This window comes from Eleutherodactylus coqui, chromosome 6, assembly GCF_035609145.1.
Source record: "Eleutherodactylus coqui strain aEleCoq1 chromosome 6, aEleCoq1.hap1, whole genome shotgun sequence".
Taxonomy (NCBI): Eukaryota; Metazoa; Chordata; class Amphibia; order Anura; family Eleutherodactylidae; genus Eleutherodactylus; species Eleutherodactylus coqui.
This window is the reverse complement of record NC_089842.1, coordinates 12,971,440-12,990,596: the sequence shown is the minus strand read 5'-3', so window position 1 is coordinate 12,990,596 and position 19,157 is coordinate 12,971,440. Positions and strand designations below refer to the sequence as shown.

General features: G+C 42.7%; 1 protein-coding gene across 2 annotated transcripts in view; it reads left to right on the top strand.

Annotated features, from left to right (window-relative positions):
- Positions 1–19,157, top strand: part of LDLRAD2 (low density lipoprotein receptor class A domain containing 2) — a 38,458-nt gene that overhangs the window by 14,171 nt on the left and 5,130 nt on the right. Inside the window, exons 2-5 of one of the 2 annotated variants that reach the window (XM_066606262.1) lie at positions 5,846–6,113; positions 10,988–11,097; positions 12,909–13,029; positions 18,238–18,717. In XM_066606262.1, coding sequence (XP_066462359.1) covers positions 6,038–6,113; positions 10,988–11,097; positions 12,909–13,029; positions 18,238–18,717 — 787 coding nt within the window. In that variant the 5' untranslated portion in view covers positions 5,846–6,037. The remainder of the gene's footprint in view (positions 1–5,845; positions 6,114–10,987; positions 11,098–12,908; positions 13,030–18,237; positions 18,718–19,157) is intronic. The other variant, XM_066606263.1, reaches the window with a different exon arrangement.

The following is a 19,157-nucleotide window of genomic DNA, read 5'->3' as shown; positions in this document are numbered from 1 at the left end:
TAGAGGGCAGTATTATAGTAGTTATATTCTTGTACATAGGGAGCAGTATTATAGTAGTTATATTCTTGTACATAGGGGGCAGTATTATAGTAGTTATATTCTTGTACATAAGGGGGCAGTATTATAGTAGTTATATTGTTGTACATAGGAGGCAGTATTATAGTAGTTATATTATTGTACATAGGGGGCAGTATTATAGTAGTTATATTCTTGTACATAGGGGGGAGTATTATAGTAGGTATATCCTTGTACATAGGAGGGGGCAGTATTATAGTAGTTATATTCTTGTACATAGGGGGCAGTATTATAGTAGTTATATTCTTGTACATAGGAGGGAGTATTATAGTAGGTATATTCTTGTACATAGGAGGGGGCAGTATTATAGTAGTTATATTCTTGTACATAGGGGGCAGTATTATAGTAGTTATATTCTTGTACATAGGGGGCAGTATTATAGTAGTTATATTCTTGTACATAGGGAGCAGTATTATAGTAGTTATATTCTTATACATAGGAGGGCAGTATTATAGTAGTTATATTCTTGTACATAGGGGCAGTATTATAGTAGTTATATTCTTGTACATAAGGGGCAGTATTATAGTAGTTATATTCTTGTAGATAGGGGGCAGTATTATAGTAGTTATATTCTTGTACATAAGGGGCAGTATTATAGTAGCTATATTCTTGTACATAGGAGGCAGTATTATAGTAGTTATATTCTTGTGCATAGGGGGCAGTATTCTAGTAGTTGTATTCTTGTACATAGGAGGCAGTATTATAGTAGTTATATTCTTGTGCATAGGGGACAGTATTCTAGTAGTTGTATTCTTGTACATAGGAGGCAGTATTATAGTAGTTATATTCTTGTAGATAGGGGGCAGTATTATAGTAGTTATATTCTTGTACATAAGGGGCAGTATTATAGTAGTTATATTCTTGTACATAGGGGGCAGTAGCATAGTAGTTGTATTCTTGTGCATAGGGGGCAGTATTATAGTAGCTATATTCTAGTACATAGGGAGCAGTATTATGGTAGTTATATTCTTATACATAGGAGCAGTATTATAGTAGTTATATTCTTGTACATAGGGGGCAGTATTATAGTAGTTATATTCTTGTACATAGGGGGCAGTATTATAGTAGTTATATTCTTGTACATAGTAGGCAGTATTATAGTATTTATATTCTTGTACATAGGAGCAGTATTATAGTAGTTATATTCTTGTACATAGGGGGCAGTATTATAGTAGTTATATTTTTGCACATAGGAGCAGTATTATAGTAGTTATATTCTTGTGCATAGGGGGCAGTATTATAGTAGTTATATTCTTGTACATAGGAGGCAGTATTATAGTAGTTATATTCTTGTAGTTAGGGGGCAGTATTATAGTAGTTATATTCTTGTACATAGGAGGCAGTATTATAGTAGTTATATTCTTGTAGATAGGGGGCCGTATTATAGTAGTTATATTCCTGTACATAGGGGTCAGTATTATAGTAGTTATATTCTTGTACATAGTGGGCAGTATTATAGTAGTTATATTCTTGTACATAGGGGGCAGTATTATAGTAGTTATATTCTTGTACATAGTGGGCAGTATTATAGTAGTTATATTCTTGTACATAGGGGCAGTATTATAGTAGTTATATTCTTGTACATAGGAGCAGTATTATAGTAGTTATATTCTTGTAAATATGGGGCAGTATTATAGTAGTTATAGTCTTGTATATAGGGGGCAGTATTATAGTAGTTATATTCTTGTACATAGGGGGCAGTATTATAGTAGCTATATTCTTGTAGATAGGAGGCAGTATTATAGTAGTTATATTCTTGTAGATAGGGGGCCGTATTATAGTAGTTATATTCCTGTACATAGGGGGCAGTATTATAGTAGTTATATTCTTGTACATAGTGGGCAGTATTATAGTAGTTATATTCTTGTACATAGGGGGCAGTATTATAGTAGTTATATTCTTGTACATAGTGGGCAGTATTATAGTAGTTATATTCTTGTACATAGGGGCAGTATTATAGTAGTTATATTCTTGTACATAGGAGCAGTATTATAGTAGTTATATTCTTGTAAATATGGGGCAGTATTATAGTAGTTATATTCTTGTACATAGGGGGCAGTATTATAGTAGTTATATTCTTGCACATAGGGGGCAGTATTATAGTAGTTATATTCTTGTACATAGAGGGCAGTATTATAGTAGTTATATTCTTGTACATAGGGGGCAGTATTATAGTAGTTATATTCTTGTAAATATGGGGCAGTATTATAGTAGTTATATTCTTGTACATAGGGGGCAGTATTATAGTAGTTATATTCTTGCACATAGGGAGCAGTATTATAGTAGTTATATTGTTGTACATAGGAGGCAGTATTATAGTAGTTATATTCTTGTACATAGGGGGCAGTATTATAGTAGTTATATTCTTGTACATAAGGGGGCAGTATTATAGTAGTTATATTGTTGTACATAGGAGGCAGTATTATAGTAGTTATATTCTTATACATAGGAGGGCAGTATTATAGTAGTTATATTCTTGTACATAGGGGGGAGTATTATAGTAGGTATATCCTTGTACATAGGAGGGGGCAGTATTATAGTAGTTATATTCTTGTACATAGGGGGCAGTATTATAGTAGTTATATTCTTGTACATAGGAGGGAGTATTATAGTAGGTATATTCTTGTACATAGGAGGGGGCAGTATTATAGTAGTTATATTCTTGTACATAGGGGGCAGTATTATAGGAGTTATATTCTTGTACATAGGGAGCAGTATTATAGTAGTTATATTCTTATACATAGGAGGGCAGTATTATAGTAGTTATATTCTTGTACATAGGGGCAGTATTATAGTAGTTATATTCTTGTACATAAGGGGCAGTATTATAGTAGTTATATTCTTGTAGATAGGGGGCAGTATTATAGTAGTTATATTCTTGTACATAAGGGGCAGTATTATAGTAGCTATATTCTTGTACATAGGAGGCAGTATTATAGTAGTTATATTCTTGTGCATAGGGGGCAGTATTCTAGTAGTTGTATTCTTGTACATAGGAGGCAGTATTATAGTAGTTATATTCTTGTAGATAGGGGGCAGTATTATAGTAGTTATATTCTTGTACATAAGGGGCAGTATTATAGTAGTTATATTCTTGTACATAGGGGGCAGTAGCATAGTATTTGTCACCGAGACAGAAAAGTTCCCTAAGGAACCAAAGGTAGATCACCGAGGGAACCACTAAATAATATAATATAAAATATAACCTTTATTTAGAAAATTAAAATGTTTTATACAAAAGGGCGTGATAAATCTAAGATATATATCGTGCCTGTCACGACCAAATGGCACCGTACCATACGTTAGATAGCTAGGACCTATGTGATGTTGTGGTTATCATGCAAAGTTGTATAGACCAACATGCACTATATATCCCCTAGTCTGTTGGGTCTCATCCAATAATTAAAGATTGATCTAGTATATCTCTGATATCAATGATATGATCACGGGGTACTAGAATGCTGGATGATCAAATAACCCACAGATTGTCATATACACGCTACAACCGAGATGTTTTTACAGATATTTAAACTCCTGTCACTGTCAACCTATGACAGTAGATGCTATTAATATAGACACAAGAGCTACACCCCTGATGTTAGAGTGGTGATGACATTATGCATAATCATATGATGGTTATGACATGCAAGAGTTACAACATTAAATGGTATGTATTGAACCCATTGGATGGTACGAGGATATGTAAGAGGATATGTAACCACTGTCCCAAGTATCAATAAATATGGCGTATAACTGTTAACCAGATATACTGTCAACAGCAATACACCAAGCTGCTTGGACGTGCTCGTTCTTATTGCAATTCTATTGAATGAGCACTAAGTACTTATAACTATGACAGCCGAAAAATACAACCATATAGCTGTTCATAAGTTATAACGTACTGAAAGATCTGGTATGAAAGGCCGGACTTATAAATAGTCCATTGATCGCCTAACACCTGATCTTATTAAGATCCGTTTAGATAGCTCAAATAGAACCAGCATTAAGGGCACAACAGATTGCCCGATGCTAAGTCTATTAAATCACTTGGTAGCACAGTGATGAGCTAACAGTAGATGGTCTATACAAAGACTCACTACTGATTCTTAATCAAATGAGACCATCTCAATTAGCACCAACATGGAACCATCTAGTAGTTGTATTCTTGTACATAGGAGGCAGTATTATAGTAGTTATATTCTTGTAGATAGGGGGCAGTATTATAGTAGTTATATTCTTGTACATAAGGGGCAGTATTATAGTAGTTATATTCTTGTACATAGGGGGCAGTAGCATAGTAGTTGTATTCTTGTGCATAGGGGGCAGTATTATAGTAGCTATATTCTAGTACATAGGGAGCAGTATTATGGTAGTTATATTCTTATACATAGGAGCAGTATTATAGTAGTTATATTCTTGTACATAGGGGGCAGTATTATAGTAGTTATATTCTTGTACATAGGGGGCAGTATTATAGTAGTTATATTCTTGTACATAGTAGGCAGTATTATAGTATTTATATTCTTGTACATAGGAGCAGTATTATAGTAGTTATATTCTTGTACATAGGGGGCAGTATTATAGTAGTTATATTTTTGCACATAGGAGCAGTATTATAGTAGTTATATTCTTGTGCATAGGGGGCAGTATTATAGTAGTTATATTCTTGTACATAGGAGGCAGTATTATAGTAGTTATATTCTTGTAGTTAGGGGGCAGTATTATAGTAGTTATATTCTTGTGCATAGGAGGCAGTATTATAGTAGTTATATTCTTGTAGATAGGGGGCCGTATTATAGTAGTTATATTCCTGTACATAGGGGGCAGTATTATAGTAGTTATATTCTTGTACATAGTGGGCAGTATTATAGTAGTTATATTCTTGTACATAGGGGGCAGTATTATAGTAGTTATATTCTTGTACATAGTGGGCAGTATTATAGTAGTTATATTCTTGTACATAGGGGCAGTATTATAGTAGTTATATTCTTGTACATAGGAGCAGTATTATAGTAGTTATATTCTTGTAAATATGGGGCAGTATTATAGTAGTTATATTCTTGTATATAGGGGGCAGTATTATAGTAGTTATATTCTTGTACATAGGGGGGCAGTATTATAGTAGCTATATTCTTGTAGATAGGAGGCAGTATTATAGTAGTTATATTCTTGTAGATAGGGGGCCGTATTATAGTAGTTATATTCCTGTACATAGGGGGCAGTATTATAGTAGTTATATTCTTGTACATAGTGGGCAGTATTATAGTAGTTATATTCTTGTACATAGGGGGCAGTATTATAGTAGTTATATTCTTGTACATAGTGGGCAGTATTATAGTAGTTATATTCTTGTACATAGGGGCAGTATTATAGTAGTTATATTCTTGTACATAGGAGCAGTATTATAGTAGTTATATTCTTGTAAATATGGGGCAGTATTATAGTAGTTATATTCTTGTACATAGGGGGCAGTATTATAGTAGTTATATTCTTGCACATAGGGGGCAGTATTATAGTAGTTATATTCTTGTACATAGAGGGCAGTATTATAGTAGTTATATTCTTGTACATAGGAGGGAGTATTATAGTAGTTGTACATAGGGAGTCAGGATATGACTAATTAAATGCCTAGTAGACTTTGTAATAAAGTGACAATATATTATTGTTTGTAATCCCCATATGTAATAAATGATAGTACGCCAGCAGCTGAATATAGAGGGCCATTGCCCATCACAACTTTCTAACCCCCTTTTCTATCAAATTCCCATAGTTGTCATGGACACGAACAGACACAAATCCAAAGAACAAAGAGTCTCAGACTTCAGACAAAAGTGACTTTGAGGGGTCATTCTTGCAAAAGGAGGAAGAAAAACTTTACTGAGGAAACTGTCCAGGACTGTGGAGGAGCCGAGGACATTACAGCTGTTAGTCCCCGAGCTGCCGGTCCGGACGTTGTGGAAGGATGACGATGCTGAAGCCGCCTTCTCTGTGGTTGTTATTGATGATAATTACGCCACCAGCTTGCTGTCTCGAAACAGGTAAGGGGTCTGTCTTGTTGGTAGCTGTAGTACCATTGTATGTGGAAGCAGGACCACTAATGACTCTATGTTTTAGAGGCCCGGCTCGATGGGGGTTCTTTATATTGAGCTCATGCATTTCATAGGGTTTATTCGATAGTGAGAGATGTATAGATACTATCAGTAACAGGTATCTTGTAAGAATTAGAGCATTTGATTATTTACCAGCTGATCGCTGGGATTTAAACGCAACACATTCATCAGGAAGAAACTTTCATAAGGACAATCCTTACATTATGGCTTAAGGTCTCTACATTAAAATGAATGGGATTAAAAAAAAAAAAATAGTATAATGCAACTGTGTAATGTAAGATATTTAGGGCTCTCGATGTTCTATTAATTTTTGTAATTGCTGCGATTAACTGCATGTATTTTGGTCTGGAAATAATTTTTGCCATAGGATTTAGTTACACATTTTGCAGCATTTGGTTTCTGCAGCTACTACATATCACTGTATACCACAAACTGCAGACTGACTTTCCTTTCACATCCGTCAGTGTGATGGACTGCCAGCGGCCTGCTTTCCTTCTGCTGTTTCTTCTCCTGAACTTTTTATCAGCTAATGTATGATGGGAATCTTCAGGAGTGGAGAGATAAGGACTGAAAACTAGGCTGTCGGTTAGCGTACTGGCGGATCTGAATGGAGAGTCAGTCTGTAGCTTCTTGTATGCAGTAATATAGGATTGCTTCAAAAAGGAGTACATCAAACCAAGACTGCAGTCATTCAGCCAGGAGCAGCTTGAGAAATGCACAGAAAGAGCCACCGCTTTTGCAGGTAAATTTCTGTTCTTCTTTATTCCATTTTTAAAAAAGAGTACATGCAAAAGTCCAAATGAGTATAATCCTACGCGTTTCGAGCCACCACGACTCCTGTCTACATACATGTTTCAAGCCACCATGGTTCTTATTCACAGCCTAAGGCCGGGCTCACACAACCATAAGGGAAATTGCAGCATTTTACCAGCGTATAGAACTGCACATCCCTGCGTATTGTCTAGTTTTTAGGGCTCCTTTCCACTTGCGATTGCGTTTTTTGTTAACGCGATTGTCAATGGGACTTTCTATTGTAAAAAACGCAACTGCGTTTTTGGTGCATTGCGTTGCGTTTTTAACATTAGAAAGTCCCATTGACAATCGCGTTAACAAAAAACGCAATCGCAAGTGGAAAGGCACCCTTAATCTCGTATGCCTGCGTATATTTTACGCACACTGTTCCTGCGCTGGCTTCCCAGTTTTATAACTTCCTTCTCATGTCTCCTAGCTAGATGCGTAAACAACGCTGCACATTTTTTTACGCATTTAACATACATAATGGATATACCCAGGTCTGAGTGGAACAATGAAAATCTACGTACTTTCATTGCCTCCAGATCCTAGTAACTCTGCTTGCTCAGCGGCGCGGCCCCAGTAAACCAATAAATGGCATTCAACAAGTACTGGATGTCGCTGTGATTTGAACACAAGGATACAACGAGGTGAAAGCTACATAATATTTAGTAGATGTAAAGGAGGGACTTCTGTAATTCACACCTCCTGGAAACTATATGGCCAATAGTTCAAAATCCAAGAACCTGTTTCCTCCGCTCCCCCCGGCGGAGGTTTGTTATCCCTTTCAGTTGCTTTAAATCTGAAACTTTCCGCTGAGACATTGTGTTTTCCTGTGAAGTGTTTTCCATCACCGGAGACAAGTGAATGACCCTCCTGAACTCCCGTGAGGCGTCCTGCGACTCGGATCTTAAGCTGGTGTATAGCGCAACCTACGTACATAAGGCTGCACAATCTGCAAGAAATGGCTTACACAGCGTGATCAGAAACCGCCTGATGGTTAATGTTTGGGGGCGGCGCTGAATAGAAATACCTTTGTCCTCTATATGAATGCACACATTTACAGCGCTTGCTGCCGCACAGAATAGACTGGGCGCCGTTACGTGTATACAGCAGGTTGCACTACGCAGCAGTATACTCGTTCAGTGTAGTTTACTGGGGCGGCTCCTCCGTACAGACTGAGCTGCTGGGATCCATTGTTGCTTTAAATGGGATTCAGTCTTATATGTACCTATGCTGTGAACAAGAACCGTGGCGGTGCGAAACGCGTCGGCGTGCGCGCTGGAATGCGGTCTGTTTCCTGTATTATTTCTAAACACGGAATAAAGAATTATTGAATGTTATCAGCAGAGGAGCCGGATCTCCTGGTTTCACATGCAGTGATATATAGAAGCTGCCAAAACCAAACAGTGAATGTTTAATCAAAGCCAATTGACAACTCAAAATACATTAAAGGGCTAATATAGGACATTAACTGTTTCTGTTGATGATTAGTGGGGACTTGCCACTCGGGTCCCTGATGATCCGCTGATTCCTGGTGCTGCTGTCGCTATGGTCAGCTGAGGAAGCAGAAAGCGCTGCCCATAGTGCAGCAGCCCGGTTGGTATTGCAGTGCAGCTCCCGTTGATTTCAATGTAATACCAAACTCGGCCACTGCGCTACGGTCAGCACTTTCTGCCACTTTCACTGATCATAGTGACTGCACATCGGGAATCAACTGATCGGCGAGGATCGGAGTGGCAGGTCACCATCTGTCGGTCGTCAATAGAAGAAGTAAAGAAATACCCCTTTAAGGAAAAGGAAGGTCCCCAGAAGGTGCCCATTCAGATAGACAGCTTTGGCTGTGGTAATACGGTCGTATCTTCAGGCCTCCAACTCCACAAAGTACTATTTTACCGTCCACCGATTTGTGCCGCCGCCGCTGAGATCTTTGTGCAGTCGGGTATTAAATTTACTTATGTCCTAGCCTTATACAGCTGGTAGTTACTGATTACATTGTAGGGAACCTGTCATTCATGCTGCTCGAACCGCGGAACAGGTATGTACGTTGCCGGCATGTGTGTCCTAGGGCTCTCGCACACGAGCGTATTCTACAGTGCGCAGGAGGATGCAGCCTGTACCTAATGATATGCGTACTTGCGTGCCGACAATCCCCATACACTACCTTGGCATGTATGCGGGCATAATACACACCAAGACAGTGAACACTGCAATCTTTTCTGCATGTGCGTTTCGCGCGCTGTGTCTTAGAGGCACAATTGAAAGTCAATGTGAGATCGGTACTGCGGATTGCGCGGTAGCATACGCGAATTTGAGAGCCCCTATTCTGAAACGCTGTTCCATTTTAGCATTCACATACTTTAATGATCCGCTACGAACAAAGCTTGGCATCATTGGGGCGGCGCCATGCTAGCCTCTCCCCATATGGATGGCCGAAAGTGTGAAAACTATCACTGTAGTTGTTGCGGGCGAGGAGAGGCCAGGGTGGTGCCACCCCCCACGACTCCAAGCTCCGCTCTTTGTTAATCTTCTGAGCCAAAGGCCACTTCCACAGCAGAACTAGTGCAACCTACCCAGAGATGAAGTACCGTGTTTGCCCCAAAAGAGGCACTAGGTCTTATTTTTGGGGAATATCCTATTCTACTTACCCAGCAGGCTCGTCCAGGTCCCTCACGCTGCTCTGCGGAGGTCCGCGCTGCTCTCGCAGTTCTAGCCGCTTGCATAACATCACTTCCTGGTTGTGTAATTCATAAATCCCGCCTCCAGGAAGCGATGTCTGTAATTGGATGGGCCGCGGTCAGAGAACCAATCAATGCAGTGCTCAATGAACTGATCACAGCCATTGGTTCATCCAGCGTTGCATTGATTGGCTGAGCCATGGCACTCAACCAATTAACAGCCATCGCGCTGTGTAAAAAGGACAACGATCAGTCCGTGAACGAGCGATCACTCATTCGTTGGCTGCTCGCGAACACAGAAAAATGCAGCCAACCAATAAGAGCCCTTCCATCGCTCATCCCCATATAGTCATCTGCCCAGTGGCAGCGAACAATCGCTGATCAACATGCAGAAATGCACGGCAGCAGGTTAAGCTGCATCTTAGGCCTCACGGGCGGTATGCGTCGCTGTCCAATACATTGCGTACGGGCGGCGATTCATACACAACCCCGCTGTGAAACGTATGAAAGCGTCCTAATATAAACCAAGCGGTGATGTCGGTGTGGGCGGAGCCTACAGACCGCCGGTGCCGAACAAACCGTATTATTGTGTGAATCCCTAATGGTACAAGCACACAGCGCCCTCAGTTACCACATACGGTCACACGACTAGTCACCGGTCACTTTATGACTTACAGGATGGAGTCTGCGGCTACAGATGGCGGGGGGTCCGGTAAACAGCGCTGATTCTGAAGTCGCCTTCTTGTATTTGCTTTCAGTGATTTATACTTCCTGGCTCCACCGTGTAATTAGCTGCGCTGGACGCACGAACGCACTCGTCTGTATGATTATGGGCCTCGGGTCTGGAGGGACTGTAAGGGGATATTCACACGGGGGATGTCAGGGGATGTTCACAAGGGCGATGTAAGGGGATGTTCACACGGGGGATGTAAGGGGATATTCACACGGGGGATGTAAGGGGATGTTCACACAGGGCAGATGCTGTAGAAGCGTCCTACAGGAGCAGCAAAATGAATGGATTTCAACAAAGGTCATCCAGACGCTCCTGGAAAAAAATTCAGTGTGGAAATTGGCATTTAGTGCGATTTTGAATCCTCAGTCAATTTATGTCACATATATTCCCTACAGAGATAAAGGGATCGTCCGGGGCAATAACCATAAAAGTGTGCGGTCACCTATAGATCCCATGCTGTATACTGTCCTGTCCGTGCAGCAGCCTGTCCTGTGCCGACTTACTGCACCCATCAGCTCCTCCTGCGACCGCTTTTCTTCAGGTTCCACGGACCTATTATACATTTATAACGTTATTCTGTCATTTGTCTGTTGGGGAAGAACCACTTGTGAAGGAAGAGGGGAAATGGATGCTGCGACCATTGGCCCATCCCTGCAATCATCACCCTCCATGTCTGCGCTGCGACGGCACCTTATGTCATGATACGAGAGTAAGTAACAAAAAAAATCATGTGATTGGTAAATTCTGTTAATCCAGCATCTATGAGACCTGAAGTGCCGGACTATCAGAGATTTCAGATATTGAAACACCCTTGAAACCGTTGACTTAACGCTTATTCAGCCGAGCGCAGTCCTCACCCATGTGCTGTCTGTATGGGTAACCTGCGGCACACGGACACCTTGCAGTCAGCGGGATCATTCAGGCATCTTTTTTTTTTTAACATCGACCAATGGTGCATGTAAGAAAACAAAAAAAATGTCCTATCTTGGTCCGACTTCTCAGACCGCACATTCAAGTCAAAGGGTGCGCTACAAAATCACGGTGGACATCTGTGTGTGTTCAGTTTTTGAAGGATTTTTGCTAATTGGGTTTGCCATTTTTTTTATTGGACGAGAAAAACAGAAATAAAAACCGTCCCCGTGCCGATGCAATGTAGACGTACTGGCAGATTAAAACTGGCCCATTTTTCATGAACCATAATCGATGTGCATTAGACCTTAATTAGAGGACTTCCTTCCCTCTGCCTGATCTTCAGCCTCCTAAGGCCCCACGTTGTGCGCCATATTTTTGGACATTGGGCTGTTCGTGTATTCCACAATCTGTATGATTACAAATCGCCGCCTGTCCTCTTCTCATGCTTTGTTACGTGCAACATGTGGGGTCCGGGAATACTAGACCGCACACAGACGGGTTGTGCATGCGCTTCCCGATGTGAATACGGCCTGATGCTGTATGTTGGGTTGTCAGACCACCCAGACTACGGGATGCTGATGTAAGGGAATGCTGCTGTATCTTACAGCCACCTGTATTACTCATCACCTGTAAGACTCAAGTCTTCCGGAGGACCCTGCAAGATCTGGAGACAGCAGATTCCCCAGGAACCTAATCGAGGTCTCCTGTATAAGAATCTGTTCACATCGTGTTTCAGTCGGAGCGCTATGGTAGGAGGATTTCCCAACTTACACCTCCGACAAATGCCATTTAATAGGTATACAGTGCTGTATGTGCGCCTGCAGTGTCCCATAGTGGTAAAGAAAAGGTAGACGTAGACATTCCAGCCACGATAGGCGACAGGAGGGCACTATTGGCATCGTCAGATGAATGGGGGGGCTGTGGAAGCTTTACGAATGTACAATGTAATCGCTGTGGGAATGTCGCCGTAGGGCTCGTTCAAATGGCCGTACTTACACAGCGCTGAAACACCATTGATTTGCATTGGGATATGGGATCATGTGTGTGAAAAAAAAATGCAGCATGTCTTTTTTTATTTTAACACACCAAACTAGCCTATTGAAGTCAATGGGATTGTGTAAATACGCAGTGAATACGCATGATACGCGGTACATGCGTAATAAAACAGGAAGGAAGTAGAAATCTATTGGATTATTTTGCAGGTTTTTTTGAGCGCGCAAAAAAACGCAAGAAGGTCAAAATCCCCATTGAATATATAGGGATTCAGTGTTTGAAACTTCTGCATATTCATGGAATGAAACTAATTGAGCCCTTAGTTTTACTGCGGAGTGCGATATCGTGTGTTCTAGCGGTAGGTGGGGCGTCATTGCTGCGTACATAACACTTATTATAGGAGTAGGGCGGCTTCCCCTTTAACCGTGACCCCAGGTCTATGTGTTCAGGGTTGGTGGTCTTGCTGCACGCTGCGGGTGTGATGATGTTTTGCAGCCCGGTCGTCTCATCATTGTTGTATCTGTCCCAGTAGCTTCTTCGCTCTTCGCGCGTCCGGCTCATCATTTCCATTGTGAGATCTCGTTATTATCTGACTGCAGCCATTCTTCTCCCCAGAATACACGCCGCTTCTCACAGTGCGGGGAGAGATTCCTGGGCGGCTGCTGCCTGGATACCACCGGCCGTAAATCCTTACAAGTCCACCAGCGGCCACTACCACTCTGTGGTGAACGGCGAGGTAAAGATGGCTTCCTGCAGCCCGTGAAACTGATCTGGAACCCGCACCCATCTCTGGTCCCTACTGCCCACAGCCCGGCTGACTGTGGGGGGTGGCACTTAGTCCTTCTTCACACGGACATATTTGTGCGCACATTACGCAGGGAACAGAACCCATTGATTTCAATGAGTTCATTCACATTTTCAAATTTTGCAGTCATGCAAAAAATAAAAGTAGAACGTTCTATTTTTCTGCATATTTGCGCACCCAACTATCATAGACATCAATGAGGAGGGGGGTGTTGGGGTGCGCAAATGCATGCATAATACACAAAGGGATGCAGGAAATAATACGCAATTGCGCTGGGATAAGAACACATCTGGAACTAATTAGTCATTTCAATCGGTGCGTTTGTTCACCACGCGCAAATTAACCCGCCCTGTGGGCAGAAAAAGTGCAGTAGAATACTCCAATGTGCACAAAAAAGCATCGTTCATTCTACAAAATCACGTACAAATGTGCCCACGCTCGTGTGAAGGGGCCGCGGGAATCAGATTTGTGACGCTATTTCTACAACTCCCAAGTTACTCCAGAGCTGAAACAGTAAACATGACATGAAAATGTGCAAAGAAGACAAAGGCAGATGGAGTCCTAAATGTGTGAATATTCAGGTACACCCCCAGATTTTAAGGTTTGTGTAGCAATCTGCGAACCCCTGAATGTGGACGGGGATGGAGCTTTCCGGTGGGTTTCTTGGAGAAATACAATCTGGATTTGTAGCGTTTCAGGTGTGTGATGACTGGTTACCATCTTACTTCGGTAATTCACGCTGTCACATTCCGCGTCTCTTATGTGATTGTTCTCAGTTAGAGAAACCAGGTAATCTTGTAGATATGATACCTTTTAATGTTTGACGTTATAGCTAGCTTTCAAACCTACTCAGGATCCTTCCTCAGGCTTAATGGAGTAGATCTGAAGAGATACATATATACATGCATATGAAAAGACACAAACATGGTGTGATTAATTTGCACTTAAAAAAATACCAGAACAGGATCAGTAGAGAAGCAAATACTTAATTACTTCACTAATGAGGGATGTGAAAGTTTTATGGTCCCTATATTGGTGTTCGGGGGTCACCAGGCCAGCGTGTTACCTCTGCTCCAGATTTTTCATATTCTCCACTGATGCAAAAACTCTCCTCTGAGGTTCATCCCATTCTTGTGAGTATCAAATATAGTTATTAAAGGGGTTGTCCCGCGAAACAAAGTTGGGGTATACACTTCTGTATGGCCATATTAATGCACTTTGTAATGTACATTGTGCATTAATTATGAGCCATACAGAAGTTATTCACTTACCTGTTCCGTTGCTAGCATCCTCGTCTCCATGGTGCCGTCTAATTTTCAGCGTCTAATCGCCCGATTAGACGCGCTTGCGCAGTCCGGTCTTCTCCGTGTTGAATGGGGCTGCTCGTGCTGGAGAGCTGCTCCTCGTAGCTCCGCCCCGTCACGTGTGCCGATTCCAGCCAATCAGGAGGCTGGAATCGGCAATGGACCGCACAGAAGACCTGCGGTCCACTGAGGGTGAAGATCCCGGCGGCCATCTTCGCAAGGTAAGTAAGAAGTCACCGGAGCGCGGGGATTCGGGTAAGTACTATCCGTTTTTTTTTTTCAACACATGCATCGGGTTTGTCTCACGCCGAACGGGGGGGCTATTGAAAAAAAACAAAACCCATTTCGGCGCGGGACAACCCCTTTAAACTTGTGCTCTAAAATTCTTCTGTGACGTTGGGATTTGAAATTGCCTTTAAGTATACTAGCTTGCATATGTTCTGCGTTGTCTGTGACTAGAAAAGTGCTCGGCCGCAGGTAATTCTGTCTTTCCCCCTCTAACTGTGTGGTGATGAGATCTCATCCTTGCTCTAAGTTTTTGTCCTGTTTTCCCAACATAAAGCCTCCCAACAGGACATTTACTGCACAGGATGTCATGTATGTGATAGCAGGGGCCCCTGGGTGATGTCTGGGCCCTCCAGTAGGTTCAGGGATCAGGGCTCACCCGGTTCCTGGATGAACTCTGGGCTGCTAGCTGGTACCGCAGGGCTGAGGAGGGACTTCTCTCCTGACGGGTTTCGGCTCTGGTACCGGGATTCGAAGCCCTGCCATGGGCTCATACGTCATGAAGTACGTCCGGTCGCACTCCTCCATATAAGGGAAAGTGGCTTGTGGTGAAATGCAACGAATGAGCTGGCTGTGATTCTGATGAACGCTTTATTCCAAGAAGAATGCTAAACCGCTTCCAAGTTTTCTGAATTCCTTTAGTGTTCCTCTCGCCCTCCATCAGTGGGAAAGTCTCTTATTAAATTTGCAATAATCATCTAAGGAATCGGTGGCTCTTGAATACAAAACGGAGGCCGCGTGTTATCCACATACTCCAGGGAGTAGTTAGAATCCACAGAACAAGTTCCCAGAGTTGAGGTCGCCGTTGTCTATTAAGTGTCTACAACTCTTCACACTCCACTTGCGTGAGTCCCTAAAGCAAGTCCTCGGGATCACAGGAGATGTGTGCTCACAATTGTGGCAGCAGGGCGCAAGGGTCGTCGCGGACGTCTGAGGCTGAATCTCTGTCAACCTTGGTTTGGGGATACACCGGAACTTGCTAATCCTCTCCCTACAAGGTGTAGGCCAAACATCTATAGGCCATGCCAGTCGGCCAGTTATGGCACCCAACCGGCAGCCGCAACCTGGCGTTAGCTACACCGTGCCTAGAGCAAGTGCAGCCCTCTATGGTGCCCGAGCCCTCCAGACATAACATCCCATGTGACTCACTGCGGACAATTACAGCCCAGAGCATTACACTCTATAGGGAGACTTAAAACAGTTGTATGACACGACCACTAGAGGTCGCACTCGTACAGCAAATAGCAAAAATACAATTGTAAAGGGGAATACTGAAAGAACACAGCAGGCATTGTACATAAGACTGCGGAAATAGTGGGAGCCCGTGACTAACCAACCCATCTACATGGCATACCCCTTACATATGAGGTCGTGGGGTGCGTTGTAAGGTTAGTCACCTGGCCAGGAGAATGCTGTTTGTAGAGTCGCTGTGAAGAAAACAAATCTGGGGTAATGTGGGGTGATCGCTGCGGGTCTGAGTGCCAAAAGAGACCACACAACTATGTTGACATTTTTAAAAGTAGTGCAGCAAAAAAACATATAAGTTCGGTATCGCCATAACCGTACTGACACAGAGAATAAAGTTATTGCCACCATGTGTACACCATAACGCCCCCTTAAACCCTGCAGATGGTAGAATTACATTTGTTTTCTATTGTGCTCCACTTTGGAAATTTTAATCCCTTTTCAGTATATTATCTGGTACATTAAATAGCACCATCGAAAAATACAACTCATCCTGCAAAAAGCCCCCAGACCGCTGCGTTAACAGGAAAATATAATGGTTAGGGTTTTTTGAAAATGGGCAGGAAAATTTCACCCCAAAAAAGAGGCGGCGTCATTAAGGGGTTAAAAATCTAATTGCTTGGATCTGGGCTGGCATCGGCACCCTGCAAACCCAAGCAGATCTCAGGGGTCAGGTCATTCCAGTCCTCCTTTGAAATTAATTGTATCCATGTCTTTACGATGTGGATACAACTGACTATGACAGCGAAACTGCGGGAAGCCGAGCACTTTTTATTTCATCGCCCGGAGCTTTCCGTGACTTGCAGGGTCATCGCGCCGCCTGTGTCATTACGCATGATTCTGGATAGAAGGGGCCAAGGCAGAGAACGAGGACATGATGGGCGCTTGATGGAGGGGAGGGAGGTTATTATTGTACTTTATTGCTGCAGCACGTTGGGGCCTCATTAATTACTCAACGGTCAGAGCTAGCCCCATAGATTACCAAGGAGGCAGAGTGGGGCCTATAAATGACTAACAATGCTGAGTGGGGACTTTAAATTACTACGATGGCAGAATGGGGCCTGTAAATTACTAAATTACTGTACCTCACCTGAGGGTCCATGTAAACCTGGAGCCGGCCCTGGCTTGGATCCTTTCCATGTAGTTGTCTTGGGACCAATCTATTTACTCCAAATAGACTATAAGACTCCGTGCAGTAAAACATCCTTGTGAATCCCCACTACTGAGATAGTAGACCAGCTATAACAGAGGAAAGACCGCTTCACAGTGATTTTGCAACCTACAGTACCAAGAGTGCTGGTAGATAAAGTTATAAGGCTAATTGTTAGAGAGGTTGGCTGTGCGCCTAATATCAATGTATCTGTGTCACTGCTGTTTGTATTGAGAAATAACCAAATTGAGTTTTTCAGGATCATTGGAAAGTCAATAATTGTAAAAATTACCGATTCTCATTAATATTCTCTCAGGCAAAATTACTCTTCTGGTTAAAGAAATATACAATTAGAAGTTTTAGCATTGACCTCTCTCTGTGTCGCATTTCTCGACTCGCTAGTACATGAGAGAGATTATATATGTGTATAGTGTATAGTAACATAGAACGTTAGGCTAAAAGAAGACAATGTCCATCCAGTTCAGCCTGTTTCCAACCCCCCCATTGTTGATCCAGAAGAAGGCAAAAAAAATAATTAGGCAGAAGCCAATTATGGGGGGAAAAATTCCTTCTAGACTCCATAATGGCAATCAGACTAATCCCTGGATCAACGAGTTTGCACCTGACTCCAAGACCCAGATCAACAACCCGCTGGTTATATATCCTGTAATATCATAGTCTAGTCCCTCTTAAACTCCTCTATGGATTTTGTCATCACTACGTCCTCAGGCAGAGAGTTCCACAGTCTCACTGCTCTTACAGTAAAGAACCCCCTTCTATGTTCTTGATGAAACCTGCTTTCTTCTAGACGTAGCGGATGCCCTCTTGTTACCATCGCATGATGTCTGGTGAAAGAAGGACTTGGGTGTCTTCCCATCTCCAGGTCCATCAGTCCTCTCTGTTGTGTATGGCTTTAAAGGGGTATTCCGAGACTATGTGAACTTTTTGTGTTGATAGCTGACAGGTTATCAATAGATGATTGGCGAAGTCCTGCTGTTCGGATTCGCGACAAAAAGCTGATTCCTGGGGTGATATACAGAAAGCTATGACCACCCGGGTTGGTATTGCAAGTTATCAATACAAAAAGTATATACGGTCCCGGAATACCCCTTTAAATCTTGACTAACTCTGTTGTGTTTTGTTTGGTTTCTGCAGTCAGTATGGTGGACTTCTGTGGCCAGACCATCAGAGGAGACGGGATGATCATCAATTCCCACCGTGACTCCAGAAAGTATTACTTTGTGTCTATGGGCACCGACTGTCGTTTGACCTTGCAAGCCGCAGCCATGAAGGACAAGGTCCAGTTCCAGTTCCGCTTCTTCTTGGTCTACAGCCTCCTGCGTATGTCCAGTATTCACACATCTATACCGGGTGGGAATGGCAGCGCACATGCTTCATCCTCACACGACACCACAAGACCCCCAGGACCCCACAGTGACCCCTGCAATGCTGGCTCATATGTGCAGTTCTACGATGGGAAAGACCTTTATTCAGAACCGCTGGGCTTTCCGCTTTGTGGCAAAACCATCCCGAGACCCGTCCTGTCCACAGGAAACTATCTGACCCTGCGCCTGGTCACCCGCGGGCAGCAGCCCAGAGTCGACTTTGTTGGAGATTTCACCTCTTTTCGAATAGGTAAGTGCCGTCCTCTCCTGGTTGGGAGGTCAGAGCTGGGCGGCCGGCGATGGGTCCTTATTCTCACTATACAGGTGCATGCTGGTTCCATGCAGGTTCATTGATATAATGTCTGAATAGTTGGAATATTCAGTTTAATTTATTTTATCATGCGGCAATTTGAATCCCTCGAGCAGAGAATCGCTATGATTCTCCGCTCGTGGACGTTGGGGCTGCGCTTTCCATAGCACCCCTATGGAAAGCGTTCACTGCGTTACCTACGGCTGGATTATCGCCGCAGGTAATGCAATAAACTATCGTCCGTGGACAGCAGCCCTAAATCACACTACAGATCTTGGTGAAACAAAGACATACATGCTCGATATGCCCCTGCACTCATCTGTGAAGGCCAATGGCGGACCTGCCAATTCTGGTGTTCTCGAGTGGGTGCCAACTAAGCT